The sequence below is a fragment of the Larimichthys crocea genome, chromosome XIV (genome assembly GCF_000972845.2).
Source record: "Larimichthys crocea isolate SSNF chromosome XIV, L_crocea_2.0, whole genome shotgun sequence".
NCBI lineage: Eukaryota > Metazoa > Chordata > Actinopteri > Sciaenidae > Larimichthys > Larimichthys crocea.
The window spans coordinates 1,348,640-1,369,109 of NC_040024.1; the positions used below are offsets into that span (position 1 = coordinate 1,348,640).

At 44.6% G+C, this 20,470-nt stretch overlaps 1 protein-coding gene across 1 annotated transcript; it reads right to left on the bottom strand.

Moving 5' to 3' along the window:
- Positions 1 to 439: 439 nt before the first annotated feature.
- On the bottom strand, positions 440 to 19,495 carry LOC104919667 (serine/threonine-protein phosphatase PP1-beta catalytic subunit). The gene is made up of 8 exons (XM_027288017.1): positions 19,349 to 19,495; positions 5,802 to 5,933; positions 5,487 to 5,717; positions 3,975 to 4,079; positions 3,687 to 3,758; positions 2,420 to 2,571; positions 2,194 to 2,328; positions 440 to 1,015 (listed from the first exon to the last, which is right to left on the bottom strand). Exons 1-8 carry the CDS (start codon positions 19,398 to 19,400, stop codon positions 911 to 913), a joined length of 984 nt encoding a protein of 327 aa, XP_027143818.1. The 5' UTR covers positions 19,401 to 19,495; the 3' UTR covers positions 440 to 910.
- Positions 19,496 to 20,470: the final 975 nt, after the last annotated feature.

Here is a 20,470-nt window from a genome sequence, read left to right on the forward strand (position 1 = left end):
GAGTGATTCTTTTTATCATGTATGAATATTTCCATTATTTTATTTAAATGTATTTTACTGAAGTTTGTTCTTGATGATTAGTCAACATTTTCTTTGTAGAAGAGGATTGAGCTCGGAAAGTTTCTCCAATAACTAGATAAAGCGGTTATCGTGTCTGGAGAGCACGCTCTGGATTGTAGAGATTTAATCAAAATATATACTTACAACAACTGAATGAATATTAAATCTAGAGTGAAAAATATCTATTAATAAAATGAAGGACAGTTATTTAAAATAACGAAATCCAAGTTTAACAAATCAAGAATCATAACTGGCTAACATCACGTTAGCCTGGATTAGTTAAACCCAGGTTTATACAGTAAGTAAAGCAGCTGCTTCTTCACCTTTGTCGTGCTGTTCACATGCGTCACACGTTAGAAGAACCACACGGAGCGCTCGGTTGGATTCATTTCCTGTATTATTTATTGAAAACCCAGCAGTCGTCATTAATACCTGTTGCGCCCATACAGGCAGGGGGGAGTAAGGAGATGTGGTAAACTATACTAGCTGTCATTCTGTTGTCAAGAAAATACAAGGCGAAAGGACAAAGAGACAAAAACAAAAAACACTCCGATATGCTACAGAATGACACCTTTGAAAAATGTTACACAGATGCAGAGAAAAAGAAGCACTGAGGAAGAAGAGGAGAGCGTGACAGCAGTTCAGAGGGAGATAAGAAGAAAAATGAACCTTGCAAATGAAAGACAGATTTTGGGCGTGTCTCTTTAAACCGGTCGCGTTCCGTCCGTTTCCTCCTCTGCAAAGTGTTGCTTCGACTTGTTTTGTGTAGTGAAAAGCCAACAGGAGACAATCTCTGACAATCATCTCTCCCTCCATCATTCTCTGCATCTCTTCCTCCCTCCGGTCTTCTTCATCGTTTCTTTGGAGGTTGGGCTGTGCGGGGAGGAGTGACGGGCCGACCCGAGTTCATCCCTCCATACTGGTACTTGGCTTTCTTCTCAGATGGCTTCAGGATCTAGGAACACACACAGAAAACCACATTAGATTCAAATGAAGCTTGAAATTCATCTTTAGACAGTAGTTTGAGCTTTAATTTAGTTTAAGTCGTTCATTTTAGTCTTCTCTACGGTTGTGAGTGTGAAATAAAACATGCGTCTCTAATGAGGATTTTTTTTGTTTTGTGGAGCAACTGGTCTGTTAACTTAGCGGAGATCTTCCCACTTCTGTGGGAGAAGGAAAGAAAACCAAACCTCTGGACAGCTTTGAGCTGCTCCCAGCAGGATCAACGCCCTGCAGAGTTCTTGAATGTGTCTTGGCAGTTTGTGGGTCATAAAGGTCTTAAAGATCCCTGACCTGTGCATCGCTGCACCTCTGTTCTCTCTGATTTACTGAGAGGAAATGTCGTACATTTTAGAATGTCTGATAGCCCATCACAAACATTTTAGTTCAGTTTCAGCTCTTTGTCATGTTTTGGTTCATGAAATGAACGCTGCCTCAGAGTTTGTTCTTTTACCACGAGATGTTCATTAGGGATTAGTGGTGCAGGACACGAGTCTGATCCTGGGCCTGTGTCTCAGAGTAGGAAATCATTTCTAACTGGCCAAAACTTGTCTAACTAGTCTGAGCTTTCAGGAAATGACTCTGATCTGTGCTCTGACGTTTCAGAGAGCTGCTGGAGGCCACCAGGAGGTGGCGTTCAGGCTCCAGCTGCAACCAGTAGTTGCTTAACTATTACATTAATGAGAGATCAAGTCATTTCAGCAACACCAATGTGAACAGTATTTATTTTAGTTTTTAGTCTTTGTGAAAATCCACTGAATTTATTTGAGTAGTGGACAAAATGAAACACTTCAGGACAACAGCTTTGTATAGATATGTGTAGAAAACAGTTTTCTGACATTTTATGGACCAAAACATGAATTCATTAAGAAAAATGTTCCACAGATTAATGTTGAGTTGTAGCCGTAGTTCAGGCAGAGGTGTTCCACAAGTGGAGTCACACTTTTGTTCAGGTGACTTAAAGTTCTGGTGTTGTGTTCAGACGAATGCTCAAAGTGTGTGTGTGTGTGCGTGTTCCTCGTGACTATAATTACCAGAGGTAACCAAAGACAAACGAACACATGGTCGGCCGGTGAGTTTCAGGCTGTGATGGCTCCAACAGAGCCGAGTCAGGACTTTGCGGTAACCTCATACCTGGAAGGAGCACATCAGGGTTTCATCCACGCTCATCATGCCGCCGGCGTTGTCGAACTCCCCGCAGTAGTTGGGAGCTGAGAACAGAGTCACCAGCTGCCTCTTGGCAAAGAACTCGTAACCGTCTTCTACCACCTGGGGGCGTCAGACACACACAGAGGAGAGGTGATGAATGATTTCTACATCTTCATCTCTCTCTATTGAAATCATGATGTGCGTGTTGTACCTGGTGGGCTCTGCAGATGAGGTCCAGGTCGTGGCGGTTGAGAAACTTGCTGACCACGTCGGCTCCGAAGGTGAAAGAGACGCCGCGGTCGTTTTCTCCCCAGCCCTGGACGTCCTTGTCTGGGTCTGACCACAGCAGGTCACACAGGAGGCCTGGAAGCCAACAAACACTCAACGTTAACCTCATGGAGTGCAGCCTTCACGTCACATTTACAGTAGGTCAGGTATTCAAACGCACAGGCTGCCCGTATGTATATACACACACACACACATTCTTCACCTCCAGACAGCAGACAGTCTCCCTGAAAGACCATAAGAGGATCTGAGAGACAGCGGCTGCCAGGCTCTGAACACTGGAGGCCTTATAAGGACAAGAACAACCAGGTTTGGTGACGAGGGGGCAAAGACTCACTTCCACCACTTTACACAGAGTAGCAGTGTGTTGAGTGGACAGTCTAATCTACAGCAGTGTGAGGTCACACAAACATCATCCTAAATAAACATGCGTCCTCCCTCAGACACCCCCTCCTGCAGACGTACGAGTCATCTCCCGTGTTTAGATTTGATATAAATCTTTTCACTCCGCAGCTAAAAGTAGAGCCTGATTTGCGTCACTGTGAATTTTTTGGTCAGTTCTCTGGGAAGCTTCAGACAAATACAGGCTCAGATTTGTTTTTTGATCCGTCAACCTGACGGGACGACGTGCTAAAACTCTTCAAGTCAGCAAGTGGAGAGTGAACGCAACTTCTCTCACAGCGAGTTTTATTTATGTAAATGCAGCTCCACTGTTCGAAGCTGTTGAAAGATCATCTAGAATATTTTTTTATAGTGTTATACTGTAGTCTGTAGTTTGAGACTGATGGAGGAGAGTGGCAGTGTGGAGCCTGTAGCTTCTTTGACAGCATCACTAATTTCAGAGCTGGGTTTCACTTGGTGCTGAAATCAAAGTATCTGGATCATGTCTGATCCTGACGCCGTGGATGGGCTGGAAGTTCTACTTCAGTACTCTATTACAATTAACACATTTTTACTGAAGTGAAAAAACAGAAGCATCATCACAAACTGTTACGATCATAGGATGATCATACGCTTAGTATAAAGTACCTCAAACTGTACTGTCAGGCATCAATGGAGGCAACATAAAACAACAGAGATAAGCTTCCTATAAGGAAGTGATACTATGACACTGTGTGTGTGTGTGTGTGTGTGTGTGTGTGTGTGTGTGTGTGTGTGTGTGTGTGTGTGTGTGTGTGTGTGTGTGGACCTACCTGTGTCAGGCACGTCTGTGGGTCTCATGATGCGTCTGATCTGCTCCATGGACTGCAGGTCTGGAGAGAGACCTGTGGACATGCAGTGTTAACACATATGAGTGAAGCTTACATATACATATAAATATACATATATATACACATTCAGGAACTTTATCTTTTTATCTTTCACACTTCAGATCACTGAGTGCTGAGCTTTGACAGTGTACAGCGAGGCGTGAGGACAAAACACGAGCCAAACATCAGAGAAACAAAGAGCAGAGCCGGCGGGGAGTTTAACGCGGATACCTCCGTGACAGCAGAAGATCTTCTCGTCCACGATGGCAGCGATGGGCAGGCAGTTGAAGCAGTCGGTGAACGTCTTCCACAGCTTGATGTTGAATCTGCGTTTACCTGCAAAAGTCAACAGAGCGGTGACTCAGCGAGCCTCGCGGTCAACAACAGTTTGTAATGTTTATACGAGCTCAGTGTCGAGATGGTGTGTGCGCGCGATCCTCCTTCACTTGACCGGACCACTGCTTTCACCCCATTAATCACACACCTGTTATTACTACAGGTTAATATATCATGTTTAAAGATGTGGAGAAAGAAAAGGTTGGCTGGATCAGGAGAGTTTGACTCTTAAAATATGACTTTGCAAAATAGTTGCTGTCTGTTTGAACTATTAAATCATCTCAAGGCGCCTCAGACTTATCTGGTGACATTCTGGAGGGCCTCAGTTGTGAAGCACTGGATTAAAACTACGTAATCTTATAGAACCGTTCAGATGATCCACTAACTCCACTGGCACTAACTCCACATTTTAGTAATATATCGTTTAGTTTTTCACCAGTTTTCAGTCCAGGATTTTGTGGGCGGTCCTTAAAGGGTGGCTCGATGACACGCTGAGGCCACCCTGAGCATACCCCTGCACCCCTAGCAGAGAGATAGAGATGAATTCATCTCGCCCAGAGTGTTTCAAAGTTAGTCATGTCATTTTCTGAACTCATCTGACACGTTTCAGTCGCTTCAAAATGGCTGCTTGACTGCTCCAGCGAGTAGGCGTGGCTTCAGCACATTCAGAGGACACGCCCCCACAGTCCTGGAGCTGAGAATTCATTTTTACCTGATTTTGACACCTAATTTCATAAACTTGTTGATATTTTTAAATCATTCAAATTTGGCTGGACGGTTAATAACACTTTCTTCTTTGGTCTGACAAACTCAGATCACACATTTATTCTGACTTTACACAGACTTTAATGCTTGCCTACAAAGTAGTCTCCGGTTCTGCACCCTCTTGACTTCTTGACATGTTACTTCTTGACCATTGCGCTCCTCCAATGAACGCTGCCTGGCTCTGCCACCTGTACACTCAGGGTAATGCAAACTTTTCCCGTCTGTTGATCCCCGTTGATGGAACGTTCTACCAGTTCTTACCAGATCAGGGGCGTCCCGATCTGCCTTTAAGAACCTCCAGCTCTTCATAGAAGACCTCCTCTCCAACGCTACCAACAACTGGACATGCTGAATCTCTGAATCATGCTGTCATTGCTGCATGTCCTTCTCACACTGTACCTTGATTCACCTAAATGATTAAATGTATATAAAGTAGTTAAAACCAGCTCCACCTTGAGAATCTACAACCTTAAAATGTTCATTAACATCTTCCCCAACCTCTCCCCTCTCCCCCAGAAAGTCTGCTTCTCTATCGCAACCACTGTTTTGCTCACGTCTGTGTGCTGATTCGTACGTTTTTAGAACTAGATCTACCACGGCGGCCGAGAACGGAAAACACGTGCACAAGCGCGGAGCACTCACACTCATCATAGAAGCCGTAGATGCGGTTGATGGAGGCACACTCATGGTTGCCCCTGAGCAGGAAGAAGTTCTCGGGGTATTTGATCTTGTACGCCAGTAGCAGGCAGATGGTCTCCAGAGACTGCTTCCCTCTGTCCACGTAGTCACCCAGGAACAGGTAGTTGGCCTCCGGCGGGAAGCCGCCATACTCGAAGAGCCTCAGCAGGTCTGTGTACTGTCCGTGGATGTCACCTGAGAGGAGGAGAGAAGGATCAGCAGGAGATAATGAGGAGGCACTACAGTGTAGAGGAACAAACATAAAGGAAGGTTACTGACCACAGATTTTGAGTGGAGCCTCGAGCTCCAGGAGGATGGGCTGACTGAGGAAGATCTCCCTGGATTTGATGCAGAGGCCGCGCACCTCAGCCTCCGTCATCTGGACAATCTTCCCTGGACGACATCCTCGTACTGATAGAGGAGAGAGATAGAGAGAGAGAGAAAAAAGAGGGAAGGTTAAAGGAAGTGTGTGTTTGAGCATCATTAACAACGTTATCCAACTGCCCCCATCAGAGCGCAGTCCATCCTCTGTTGACGGTCATGTGACTGTACACATGGTCTCCCACAGGGTGAGCTTTTTTGATGAACTTCAAACTAAATATGGGCGACAGGGTTTAGTCAACAGACGCAGGATGAAAATAGCCCGTGTGGGCATTGTTGATGTTGTCGGGAGAGTTTTGCGGAGACGTTTCCTGTTGTGTAACTGAGAGGAAGAGGGGAGGGAGGGAGTCACCGCGGTCACGTGACACAAAGCTCATTTAAAGTAAAGATAAGATACAAATAAACGGTTTCTGGCTCCTGCAGGTCAGTGATGGGAGACTTTAGAGCCTGAAGGTGACTTATTGTACCGTTTTAGTCCATGAAGCGTGAGCTTTCATCAAAATGAAGGCTGCAAAACCTCTCCAGTATCTCGTGGTTTATTCCTGAAACTTTTTCCTCCGTCTTTCCTGCATTTGGGCGGCAAACCTCCATTTAAATCAGGAAATACCCGATTAAAGTCAATGTGAACAAGACTACAACTGTGACCCGACATTCAACACACAAAGGACACATTTCAGTCAGCAGCTAAAAACAGTTGAAGTGACATTCACGCTGTAAACTTAGTGCTCAGTTCTGATTTACAGCTCAGACCAGTTGTCATATGGAAGTAAACGTGGAGGCCACAGAAGAGAGTTCAGAAGAGAGACACATTTTTATTTATGTCTGATACGATACGATCCCTCAAGTTTTGGTTAAGCAGACGTGACAACCCAAACAACAGCTTTGAAAAAAATCTGATTCAACGTGCTGTGTGTTGTTGACACAGTCATCAAAGTGTGTTTCTGTAAGCTCCTACAATTTCTTCCATTAAAAACACAGAAAAAGGACAATTTTATAGAATAAAAAGGGTGTCAACTAAACCAGAAAAGAATCTGCAAATGAATCTCTCGTGACGATAATGGCTAGTTGCAGCCTTAGACTGAATCTAAAAGAAACCAGACGACCTCTTGTGAGGAAGGAAAGGTCACAGGAAACATCTGGGGAACAGCTGACGAGCTACTGGTTTCATCTTAACAAATTAAAATCATTGTGTGAAAGTTTTCTATGAGCATCAGCACCGTAATGGAACTCAAAGCACGTTATATATATTATTACTGTAGCATGGATGACGTGCACTGAAAGGTTAGCCTGCTAATTTGACTTCAATTATTCTGAGTTTTGGACTTTTCAGAGCTGGTCGTTAGTAGTAGAGGTGTGAACGTGTGATCTTGAACATAGCTTAACCTTTTCAGATGATATTATCAGTTTCCTGATGGAGTTCATCCTCAGCTCAAGGAAAATCAGGAGAACGCTGGAATAATTTTCCAGGACATCTCGTTTACCACGTCTGCTTTCTTTTCCAGATTTTCCAGGATGCACGCCATAACACAACACTGAACTTCCTTTGAATAAAACAAAAGAAAACAAAAAAAAACAAAAAACACTTTTTCCAGCAGTGTTACAGAGCTCACACAGAAACATGGCTACTGTCGGGCATTTTCAAAGGTCTGTGTGTTTGTGAGTCCATGTTTTCACTTTCCCCGCAGTGTTTCCTCGTTCTTGCCTCTGCCCTGTATATTCCCTGTGTGCCGAGATGAATAGCAGCGTCACAGACGCCTCCACTTTTCCTCCAGCTTTTGGTGAACCACAGAACTGGGCCAGAGCTGACTAAGACTGCTGCTGCTGTCAGATGACACCGCAGGAACATGACGGAAACCCTAGCATGCGTTAAACACCACCTAATAGGTGAGCAGACGAACACCATTTCACTCCTTGCGATCGGAGGAGTTTGTTTTTCAAAGGAGGAGTGTGAAGGAGCGGCGATGATGTGTGTGTGTGTGTGTGTGTGTGTGTGTGTGTGTGTGTGTGTGTGTGTGTGTGTGTGTGTGTGTGTGTCACATTCCTGCAGGTGACTCCTGTCTGCGCCTCGCGGCTCTGGAGGTATTTTACATGCAGCTTTGTTTTTTTAAAAGTGTCTGTGCAGTGTGTGTGTGTGTGTGTGTGTGTGTACGTACGTACATGTGCAACATGACCCTGCTATTTCTGCCCAGAGACCTTTGGGGATACACACTCTGCCTCCTTCAGCGCAGCCAAACACAACCTGCCATCACACACATCCCACCTGAAGGATCAGACCGGGGCTATATTTAGACAGGAGGGGCATCTAAAAAAATAAAAAACACACACACAGCGAGCAAAACTGTGTGGAGGTTTTTAAATGCTAAACGACGTAAATCCTCCTGTGGTTCAGAAATATGCACACCTTGTATTATTTGGCCTTTATGCTGAGCGTATCCGTGTGTTGTGTGCTGTGGACAGAGTGATTTCACACCCCTCCCTTTCGGCTCCGTGGTGACGCGTTTGCAGGTCTGTGCTGGCTCAGCTGACAGGGAGGGGAGGGAGTCCTGATATAGGACGGACACACACACTCAGACACAGCACCACTTGCCTGGGAGGATCCCTTTTCATCATATGGGTAAAAGGTAGCTGGGAACACAAACACTCCTCAGTCTCCTCCTTCACAAAACACACACACACACACACACACACACACACACACACACACACTAAGTGACCTTGACTTCCACTAGGAGCTTGTGGGCGACGTACCCCAGCATCCTTTACTCCATCACCACTGCACTGCAGCTTCTCCACCCGAAAAGAGAAAGTGAGAGATACCCAGAAAGATAGATGGAGAGAACAGGAGGTGGTACCCACATCTGATTGCCATGGCAACCCAGCAAGACCAATTTTCATCCTGCAAGGTGTGGAGTGGGGCTGCTGTTTCTCAGGGAGGTGGGTTGGTGTGTGTGTGTGTGTGTGTGTAGGAGAGGCTGATTTGCAGATAGAGTGGCATCGCCGCCAAACCCATGCCCTGCATACTAACATGTAGTGCATCTGACAACAGCGAGGGAGAGCACACCAGAGGCCTGCACAGACACACACACAGAAAACCAACAGCCTCTGTAGTATTAGAGCGGCGGAGGAAACGTTCAATATATCATCTTATAACATTAAAATAACGTTTATTCAACCAGAACTCACGGCTGTTTTCACCGTTTAAGGTCAAAGAAGAAGAAGATCACACATTTAGAACAATATATAATCTGTGACTAGACAGAGAGGGCAAAGAGCTGCTATCATTTGCATTGTGGGAGGTGTAGGATCCTGTGTTTTTGCATCTCTGCCTCTCACTTTGTATTTTTAATAATTTTGTGCGAGTTTGGTCATGTGAATATCAAGTGGCAACTATGCCAAAAACTGCAGCTGCCCAAACGTCCACTTAAGGCTGGTTACAGAATGAGTCAGTCTCCATAAGCCCCCATGTAAATGAATATCTTTGACCAGCACAAGCCATTCATGCATGTCAGCCTGTTTTCCGATGTTTTAAAAACCAAATTCATTTAAAAAATGAGCCGTAAACGGATTATTTAAATATATTTTGTTTGCTCAACTCTCTTTACAGAAAGCCTGGTTTAGCTGCAGCAAACTATCAACTCTGTGTAAACCAAAAGTCTTAGAGACTCACAAAGACACCGACAGACAATCCAAACAGATGCTCAGTGTTTATCAGTCTGAGACTGAACCAGGTCCCTGGCTAAAACAGCTGTGGAGCTTCACTTCACGACAGCCTCGTCTGGACTAGAGGAAACTGTTGTTCCACTCTCGTCTCCCAGCTGCTGCTCAGGCGAGATCAGTGAAAATCTCTCCACGTTACAGTTCATCTCTCCTAATTTGGTCACGCATCCGTCCATCCGCCTGAGCCTTGAAGTTTGGGTTTGATCTCGCGCTGACCTCTTCAGACTGAGTCCTTCTCTCTCGCTCGATCCAAAGGAGGTCCCCACACTGCGAGCAGCTCTTCTCCTCGTCTCCTCTCTCCCAGACCTCCTCCTCTCTTCATCCATCTATCGTTCAGTTGCATTCTTGGCTGAGGCTGAACTCCCGGGTCACCGTCCTCCTCTGCCTTGCCAGAGTAGTGTGCTGACATGAGAGGACAGCTCTGCCTCGTAACCCCACCCCCCCGCACCCCCGTCCCCTCTCAGACTGATTTTTGCATTCCAGACGCAGACCTCTTCAGACCGCTACACTTTTGGCTGTACGGGGCTTCAGCGCAGCCCGGGATACACTCTGGTGAGAGCATCTGTAAGACGCATTAAAAACTGAAGAAAATGAAATGAATGTTTAAAAAAAAAAAAAAAAAAAAAAGGTAACATGGAACCTCAGTAGGAAAGCACGCGTCAGGAAACCAACAGAACCAAACACCATTTCACTTCTCAGAGCTTCAATTTGCACCTCAAGAAAGAAAATGTAAGCCTTCAGCTGATTATTCTCATTACTGATTCATCTAGGGATTATCTTCTTGCTTGGAAATGTGGCTTTAGAAAACAGCCAAAGATATTCACTTTTCCATGATACAAAAAAAAAGCAGCAAACTGTCACATCGGAGAAGCTGTAATCACAGAACGGCTGAAACAACTAGCCGATTATCGAGACGGTTGCAGATTTTCTGTGAAAATGACTCATGGTTTTCAGCTCTGGAAAGGTCATTACTTGTGCGAGAAGGTCATTTGATGCTCTGTGGAAGCAGGAACAATGATGAAAATGATCTAAATGTGCTTTGATAATTCATCGCTTGAGCAATTTTTCAAGCAAAGCTGCGTCTCCGTCATCGGAATTTCCGGATTTTCTTAGTCTAATGTTAAAGGAGAGTAAATATCTTTGGGTTTTGGACTGTCATCTGTCCCGATGACTACATCGTGACTGAATCACGACTAAACTGTCTGTGTTGACATTAAAATGATTTCGCTGTGCTATTCTCGTCCTTGTTTTGTTTAACCGTCCTCTGCTAACCTTTGTTACACAGGGTGATGTTTCTAGGTACAAATGAGCCGGTGTGTTCCCTGAATTGAAGTGCGGCTGGCTACAGTTGGCAAGTTAATTCTCCAAACATTTGGGTGCCCAACCCACCATTGTGCTGCACTGAGTTGTTACAACACACAAATCAAACCAGCTCGAACTCCAAATAACTCGGGTAAGTCGATAAAGAGTTGACTTTTTCTTCTTTGTGGGTTGTTTTAGTCGAAAAGTTTGACCCCGAACAATGAAATAAACTTTCTATCTACTTAAGATTCTAATACAGATAGTCAGCCACCAGCTTGACTTGTCAAAGGAAGGAGTTTGTTTTCCAGCCATCATCTCTTCTGCTAAAAAAAAAAAAAAAAGGTCCAAAAAGGTCAACTATTTTTCCATTTATTTAAAAAGAGCAGAGTTCACTTGAACGGAGCCAAAGAAAGAAAGAGAGAGTGAAAGATAAGTCAACTACACACTGATTGCTTCTTCAAGGCATTACCATATATGGGCACTACTGTATGGAGGAAGGAGGAAGTAGGCTCGTTAGTCAGGACAAAAAGAGGGAGTGCTTGAGGAGGCTCTGTTGTTGCATGTGATAGAAAGAACAAGACTAGTCAGGCACAGGCCTGGGACTCCGTCAGCAAGAGAAGGTGCACAACAATGTGGCGGCTGTCAGCTGCACTGGCAAAGAGCTGCGTAAGCCCGTTCACACCGACGTCAGCGCAATATCATGAGCTTAAAAATAGGGCTGACCCCCCCCCCCTAGAAGTCAATTATTCAACTGTTGAGCTTCAGCTGCAACAAAACAGTTCCAAAAGTAAAAACTACATTTGTGATGTTTGGACAACAGACAATCAATGTCAGCTATCAATAGTACTTTTTGGGGCTCTCTGTCAGAAATGGAATACAGTATGCATAACCAGGGATCGACAGCGCGAGCATTTCACTTGCACGTGTGAAAAATGAATTCAGAATTATTCATAACCCGAATATTTTTAAAGGTCTGTGCTTGAAGAAAAGGAAAATAAAAGTTTCGCTGTAATTTATGATCCCACGTGCAGCCTCTTCGGTTATTCCCCCGTGCTGCATCAATGAAACGCGAGTGGAGAGGATCCCAGGTGAAGCCGATGAGTCGACTGCAGCTATGCTAATTTCTGCATGCGCGATAAAACTTCCCCCAACTTGAGACATTTATCAAAACGTGCCCTGGTATGTCTTCGCCATGGTGCGCTCTTTAGGCTAACTGTTCTGAACCCAACTGTTTGGCCTAATTAGCCGTGTAGCTTCAAATTTGGCACTTTCTTGTTGACTCTCTGGCTGAGACGGCAGCCTCCGTGTCCAGACCAGCCTCCCGTCTTTGTACCAGTAAGTACCTGCCGAACACTGAATCCATTGCTGTCATTTCCACGGTATGGTACGGCTCGGCTAGACTCTTTTTTTTCATGTGATCCTCTGGTATAAAAAAAAAACAAAAAACAGTTAGCGTTGAGCTCTGATAACTATGTTTTAAGTGTATAATCACTTGTTTTTTGCAACCCCAGAATGAGCCTTTCATACCTACAGGTGTTTTTTATGGCCAGCGTAGTTTCTCCTTTTTGCTAGGAAGGAGAGGCTGAAGTGAGGGGGTTGCAATGCAGCAACTAAATCCTACATATTGGTCTTTTAGACCTGAGTTAGCTGAACTTTACTAGCCACCTGTAAACAAACATATCTACCCACCCTTGAAGACAGGAGGCAGGAGCAGTCACACATCCAGCACGCTCTTACCGACAGCATTTATCTGGAGTCGTGTCGTAATGTTCACTCTTGTTGCGTAAAAATGTGTTTTCATTTTTGTCTAATTGCCAGGCAAAGATAAAGAAAAGAACTTCTAACGGGTCAAGCTGAGCCATGAATTTTAAGCAGGTATGACTGTGCATGTTTTAGTTACTGCTGCACCTCGCAGCCCCAATAAAGATGCCTTGTCAGACCTTTTCTAGCACTCCACCTCCATTCTCTATTCTTTCCAACCAGGCACGAAGCCAGCAGCTCCCCTCCCTGCTCCTTCCATCTAACCCTCTCCCACACTGGGGCGATGGAAAACAGTGACCCCTCAGTGAATGAGGAACACAAAGTAACTCTGGCGAGGCGGGCGGGAGCCAATCTTGAGGCAGAAAAGCGGACTGCGGTGGCATTTCTGCGCAGGCTTTGAGTTTTCAGTGGACGTTTTGTTCGCCTCGGAGTGCCTCGGGGTTGAATGGCCGTCTTTGTGGGGCAAAAAAGAAAGGATGAAATTGAGAGGAGAAATAAACAGGAGGAGCACGGGTACAGTGGGAAGAGATGGAGAGGAGAAGAAAACGAGAGAAATGTAGAGAGAAGCTCGAGTGGGGGGGACACAGAAGGCGAGGCAGTGAATAGAAGGAGAGGGGAGGGGAGGGTGTATTGGAAAGCCTAGCTGGGCAGCTGAAAAGCCTGGGTGAGCTCCGTGCCACGTTTGGTGCCAGGGGGTGAACGCTCCCCGCCGCACAGGCTCCACCATTGTTGTTTCCATAACAGAGTGCCACGCCAGCAGCCTGAACACCACGCAGCAGCAGTCCTCCACGTCCGACGAAAACAAAGAGGGTGACGCTGATATGAAATGTATTCTGGAAGAGCACAACGGATTCTAAACTTCATCATAGTTTGATCCAGAAAAAAAAAACTCATTTGATTTGTCATGTAACTCCTACAAGCTGCTGAAAGTAGCATCACGGACCAGAAAACAAATTTTAAGGTCTTCACTGTTCACTCTCTTACACACACACACACACACACACACACACACACACCTAATAAATGGCTAAAACTCTGGGATACGTTACAGCACACGCTCCATTAAAGCCAGAGTATTTCACTTTTGAGAGAAGCAAAAACACGACACAACTCTCACAAATGAAAAGGTGAATTCATGAGCAATAAAAAACACCTCTGCCGAGGTCAGCGCGCTCTGGAGTTTTACTGCTACAGCCGTACATGGTCTGGTATGACCACGGGCTTATGCTGGCTAATGTTGGAGGATCTATAAGTGCCTTTCTTCAGTTGGGTGACACCCTGTGAACTAAATAATTAGTCAAATTCGCTCGATACTGTCTAATTAGGTCTAGTGCAGAACATAAATTGTCAAGTGTTGAGCTAGAGCGCACTCTGGTTGCTCACCTGGTAGGGCGGGTTGGATATCTGTTGCTGCCTGGTGACGATTTAGATTTTCATTCGCTTTTTTTTAAATGCAGATACCGATTTATAGATTAGCCCAAATGTGTCATTCTTTCATATCAGGCTGCTAATCGGAGTCCAAGTCCTGGCCTGGATTGATATTGGTTATCTGGATATCTGGCAACACAGAAACATTAGCCGTTGACCTAAATCGATGTCAGGTGACAACGGATGGGTTCTGAGATTGCTCCTGTCCAACGAAGACAATAAAAGATAATAAAAAATGATCTAACGACAACAAAAGAAAGAAAGCAGAGCCTCTAATAAAGTCATATTAAACTAGTATTAATCAAACATGTTCAACCATTTGTGATGGCGTCTTTTAACAGGTTTGAACCCAGCTGTAATGTTCCTCCACATAATCGCCGATATCAGTCATTCTATGTAATTGTACCTTTATTATGTGAATATGTTTCTGTACATGATGTTAAAGGAAATTGGGCTGCAGTGTGGAAAGTGGAAGCAGATCGTCTAAAAACGTTGCAGCCCAACGGTCGGTGACGATTCCATTTGAGGAAATAAACACCTTCGGACAGCTCCTACAGAGAAACGCTCTTTAGGAGATTTTATGGGCTGATACTCTGGCTGGCGTCTTTACCCATAAACCAAAATGACAAAATGGCTCTGAAAAAAACACAACTTTCCATCCTGCCTGCACCCCCCCTCCCATACTGCTGGCTGATGTATGGGGAGCCGTGGTGTGGATTGTGCAGATAAAACCTCCAGGCCACCTGTGCTGGCAGGCCAGACAGAGGGCCTGTTGTGGCTAAGAGCCTGGGCCAGCGTGGGCTTAGCATGTTGGGAGAGCTGAGGGCCTGTAATAGCTGCTTCGCTGGATAACTCAGACACAGTGCTGCGATAGTAAAAAAAATAATGAGGAGGAGGAGGAGGAGGAGGGAGAACTCCACCAACAAACAGAACAACTGTACACAAACATGCAGGGGGGGGGGTTGTGCGGTGTTGCTTAGGCGCCGTCAGCTCGGGGACGCTGTGACGGACCGTGGTGATCCTGCTGTGAAATGTGAAACATGCTACTGAGAGCTGTACTAAAACAACAGATGACTGATTGATTTCCCACAGCGTCACGCAAACACTGTGTAATGTGGCCGTGATGGTATCGATTTGTTTTCTCACCGCGGTGACGGGACATCACGCTCCTGTGATTAGACACCTAAACGCCAATTAATAAAAAGGACCGGCTGCCTTTGGATTGGGATTAAAACAGCAGCACTTTGAGTCACCGTGCACCATGGAGACAATAACAAGCTCAATCCCACAACAGGAGTCATATTACTGTGGCATTACAGCATCACTCCCAGCTGTGCATGTGCAAACAATGCGAGAGTCCAGTGGGACAGAGCGTCGACACGCAGCCTTCACATGCAAACTCCAAACATACACACACACACACACACACACAAATCCCCCGTTTTGGTAAGTTCATCCACCGAAGCCGCCGTTGTGTTTCCTACCTTTCACCTCTGACTCACAGGACGATGGCCACAGGACAGTGAGTGACGAGTCATTGTACAAATGAAACCAGAGAGGCCAGGAACCTGCGTGATGAGCCCGTCCAGGAGGCTGCACTGACTGTCAGTCGATCAGCCTGTTTGGCTTGTCGGCAAGACGACGCCTGTCACCCAAACAACTGCTTTGAGATGTGTGTCTGTGTGTGTACACATGAATTGTGTCTATTGCTTTCCATTTTGTGTACACCTTTTCAACATTCCTCTGAACTTGAACTTTTAGTAACCTGACAGTAGAAGCAGTCGTCCATGAAGTATGAAAGAAAACGAAGGACAGCAGCAGGAGGTGTGTTATTTGTGTAAACCAATAGGAAGAGAGAAAGATGATTAGCTTCTCAGGGAGGAACATGCAAATTTAATTTCAAATGTGTTTAAATTTGCATAAATTTGGGCGTCCAAGCTAACAAAAAGCCTCTGCACTGAGTGGTCTGCCACCCACACGTCCATTAGTTTATACGTTTATACGCTTGAAGGAGACAGCTTCACAGAGCTGCCAGCATGTCTTTAGATTCTTAGCCTTGCTGCTAAATTAGGACGGGATTTCCCATAAACCCGTTGGCCTGTCCGATCAAAGGTTTCCTTCAGCCTACCATAAACACGCTGGAATATTTTAGGAATGTGAATTTTTTTGGAATGGGGAGTTAATTTACTGGGGTTAAAATACCACGTCACATCATCAGCATTCAATATTAAGACGTTACTGGATTGTAAAGATAAACAAACGGAGCTGAAAGTCTCCCTGTGTGTGTGTGTGTGTGTGTGTGTGTGCCCCCAAAAGGGTAGGTTAATTTCTACCATGGACAGCTGTGCCTGTTGACATTTAGTAGGAGATCAGAGAGCTCTACATATGCGCGTCTGCCTGCATGAGTATGGTTGAACTGAAGCGACGGATCGACCTCCGATTGAAGCGGTTAAGGAAATCCCGTCCTACTTTCTGGAAGAGGTCCAGGAACGCTGTGGAAAGTCGCTGACAGGCCGTTTCTTAAAAGTTTAGTATAAGGAAAGCAGGCCGTGGATGTGCTCTAGTTCAGTGAAGTCAGACAGTTTTGTGAGGGCTCTTTTGTGTTGCTCAAAGGTCAGGTCTTAAAATAAAAAACGCTCACGGAGACAAACCGAGACACAACGGACACTTTGAGCGCGTGCATTAGTGTGTATATCTGCTTCTGTAGGATTCAAATGTGTCTTCGGGAGCCAGGCTGATATCAGGTCACATTAGCCCGTCTGCTTTAGACTCCTCATGGTCGAAACAACACTCACCTTTTGTGAGAAAACGATTCTAAACGTCACATATTCGATGAACTATAAACTTATTGTCATCCTGTGTCTTGATGGAAAACCTCAAGGCATTGTATAGATAGATGCTACCCAATGTATAGTCACATTCTTGTTTCCTGGACATATCTTTGAAGCCAATATGCTCATTATTTGCTGTTTTTCTTCATCTTCTACGATAACTGAACACATTTTATGAGTTATGAATATGTCAACTTCAGAACTTTTCCACAAGGAATTCCACCGAGAGCGAGCGATGTTGGATTTTTCCTTTTTTAACGTGGAAGCTGCCCAGAACAACCACAGTCTGATCTGCTGGTCGCCGAGGAACAGATCTAAAGCAGGCCTTGCTCAAAGGCACCTGAGTGGTGGTAAATGAGGGAGGTCACAAGCTCTCTTCTCTAACCTTTAGACCACGAGGGCCCTCCTTCAGATTTAAATCTAGAATGTTAGAGAGTAGAAATCTATAATTTTGTTACAACTGAGCCAACTTCTTCTGTTAATGAAGAAGCTCCAGAACAGACGATTCAGTGGACTTTCTGTCAACTTCAGAGCATTTTATTCAACTTCTGTACGACCTGTATTTAGGATTTGAGAATTTTTGTAGAAAACTTCTTTAAAGAATCAATTTTTCAAACTTCTATAGCTAAAAAAAACTATGTCTAACTTTTGTAACTGGCACTATTTGGTGGCCAAATTTCAAACGGGTTACATTTACATCAAACTCTGGTTTCGGCCTCCGGAAGAAATCATTAATGTCGAGCCTGCCTCTCAGTCGATGTTCACACCAAAAGAAAAAAAAGAACGAGCCAGCCGGATACACTCTGGCTGTAGATGGAAAGAGAAAGTAGCTGAAAGATGGATGGTTGGATGTATCCATGGCTCACATCTGGAAGCCTTTAGAGTTAGATCCCTCCAATTTCCCCCACTGAGGTTTCCTCACCACTGCATATAAAAACCTAAACATGTAGTCGGGCTAACTAGCTGCAGTACATCCTCGCCCAGCTGGCAATACAGGCTCATACTGCTGTCACTGTACAGCTGACACACACACACACACAGTTAAAGAGCAAACAAGCACAATTACGTAACCAGTACCGATCAATCTGGATGATTGGGCTGTACTGACATGTTGATCCACAGCGTGCCAAACTGTTTGTATCCGCGTGCGACTTGACTGAGCACAATCAATCTGTGTGTGTGACGGACCATCGATCACCTCGCCTGCCCACATGTTTACTGAAGACACAGAGGGACACTGTCTCGGCATTGTCAGGAGAAGAGACAGACAGCAGCTCGCCTCTGTCAGGATCCCTTATTTAGCTCTGCTAGGAAAGTCATCCGCCTCTACCCAACACATAACAAAAGGTGTAGGAGCAACAAAAAGGCTTTCTTCGAAAGTACTGGAATAGTTTTGTGCCTCGTTAACAGACTTAAAAACTCCTGGTAAGATTATGCTAGATCAAAACACACAGAGTGTACTTCATGAATAAATATCCCAAAGCACCGGCTATGGATTTAGAAAGTACATGGGGGGAAAAGGTTGACCAGAGTTGCTTACAGGATACAAACTGTGCGGGTTTATTTAAAGTGTAATATTCTCAAGGCCTGTGGCTTGTGTCAACATTCCCATTCAGCAATATTCCCATATAAACAGTGTGGCTGACCTGCAGTCAGCTGAGGAGCCCTGTGCCGAACCCCATTTGAAAATCAGACATTTTTTATTATGATTGTGTCAAAACCACGCACACACACGCTAAAACAAACATTTTAGATATGTTTAGGAACAAGACAACTGTGCTGAAGTTTTCGGCACACTCCATTCATTTAAATGCACTTTTCTTTTTTATAAGACTTCTGGCACAGATAGGCAGCCCGAGCTTGCCGCCCACCGCGGTGTATTTTGTTGTAAAGAGCCTGAGGAGATATGAGATGAGGTGTCCCCTCACGTAAAAGCTTGTTCGCTGGTGTTTCACGTACTGCATGCCTGAGTGATGACACCAATACTGATGTAATAGAAGCATTGCGACATTATTCACAGCTACATTACATTTGTATAGTTAGTTTAAGGTTGCTCTGACGTCCCCCCCCCCAAAACTCGACCTGTCGGGGTCCAACCAACAGTCCTCTAACTACAACTTTGTTACCGCTACTTCACACTGAAACACTCATATTTAAAATCCACCAAAAACACTAAGCGTCATTAGGTGTGAATTCGTGCCAACTTCACTAAAATGTGTGCCTATGTTTGATTCGTATCACCGACAGACGGGACTGGTCCTGTTCACTCCTACACCGGGACAAGCTAGCTAAGTCCAGCGGGCCTTTTTCTCGTCGACTCGTGTCGAAAACAAGCCTAAATAAGCTTTGAGAAGTGTACCCGCCAACAACACGATGATATAAAATGTAATTTGGTGGCGAACTCACCCTCTAAAAGCCTGGAAATCAGCGAGTCGACGTCCAACTCCCCCTCCGCCATTTCTGTTACGAACAGCTCTGCCCGCCGCAGTCTGGAGCTGGCAGGGCAGGCGCCGCCTCGCTGCACTGAAACGCACCGCCAACCTCCTCCCACTCACGGGCCTCCCATTTACCACTATTACGCTGCGTTCAACGCACCTGGGATACTCTAGCTTCTATCACAGGAAGAAGAAAAGTATCAAGTGAAAGGATGGTGATAGTGATACTTACACTTAAGACTCAAGGTTCACTCCCTAGCTTGTTCTAGAGCAGTCTTTCTTGGTGGATTGAATTCACTCAAACTAAAACAGTTCTATTTCCAAAGTTAAGCATTAACTTTCAAGCAAATGTCCTAAACGATTTACATGAATGTGCTGACTTTTCAATTACATGTAATGGTCAGTTTTGGAGTTATTGATAAAATAGCTTTGGCTAAGTCACTACCACATTTTATAGTGTGTGTGTCAACAACCTTTATGACCTAGTCATAATACCATTATCACTGTCAGGTGCATTTATTTGTAATATTTAAAACAGCTGAGGTCTTGGTTGATTATGATTCCATTATGTTAAAACGAATAACTGAATTGACTACATGATATATTTATTTATTCATGTATGTTTTAATTTGTACACAACAGTGGTGCAACAAAAACAAAACTGCATCTATAAACAACAGTAACGTCGATGTTATTCACCGTCATGAATATGTGAGTAGGGGCAGAAAACACATGTATAAATCATCTCAAACCAAGAGATGCCTTTGCCAGCATGCACTCAATTACACCTGCATTACTTAAGACCGTGGGTGGAAACGAGAGCACCCATGGGACCCGCATTAAAACAGGTGGGCAACACTGACACCCAATACAATTTGACACAGTATCCACTTTATTAATTTTTCTGTCTTGATTGCATTTTATGTTGTTTTCTCAATCTGAACTTCTGATTTCCGATAGCGCCTGAAGGCATCAGTAAAGCCAGTGACTTTGCAACAGGTTATTGTAAAGTTTTAATATAATAATAATAATAATAATAATAATAATAATAATAATAATAATAATATCTTTATATATGTATAATACACTGAGT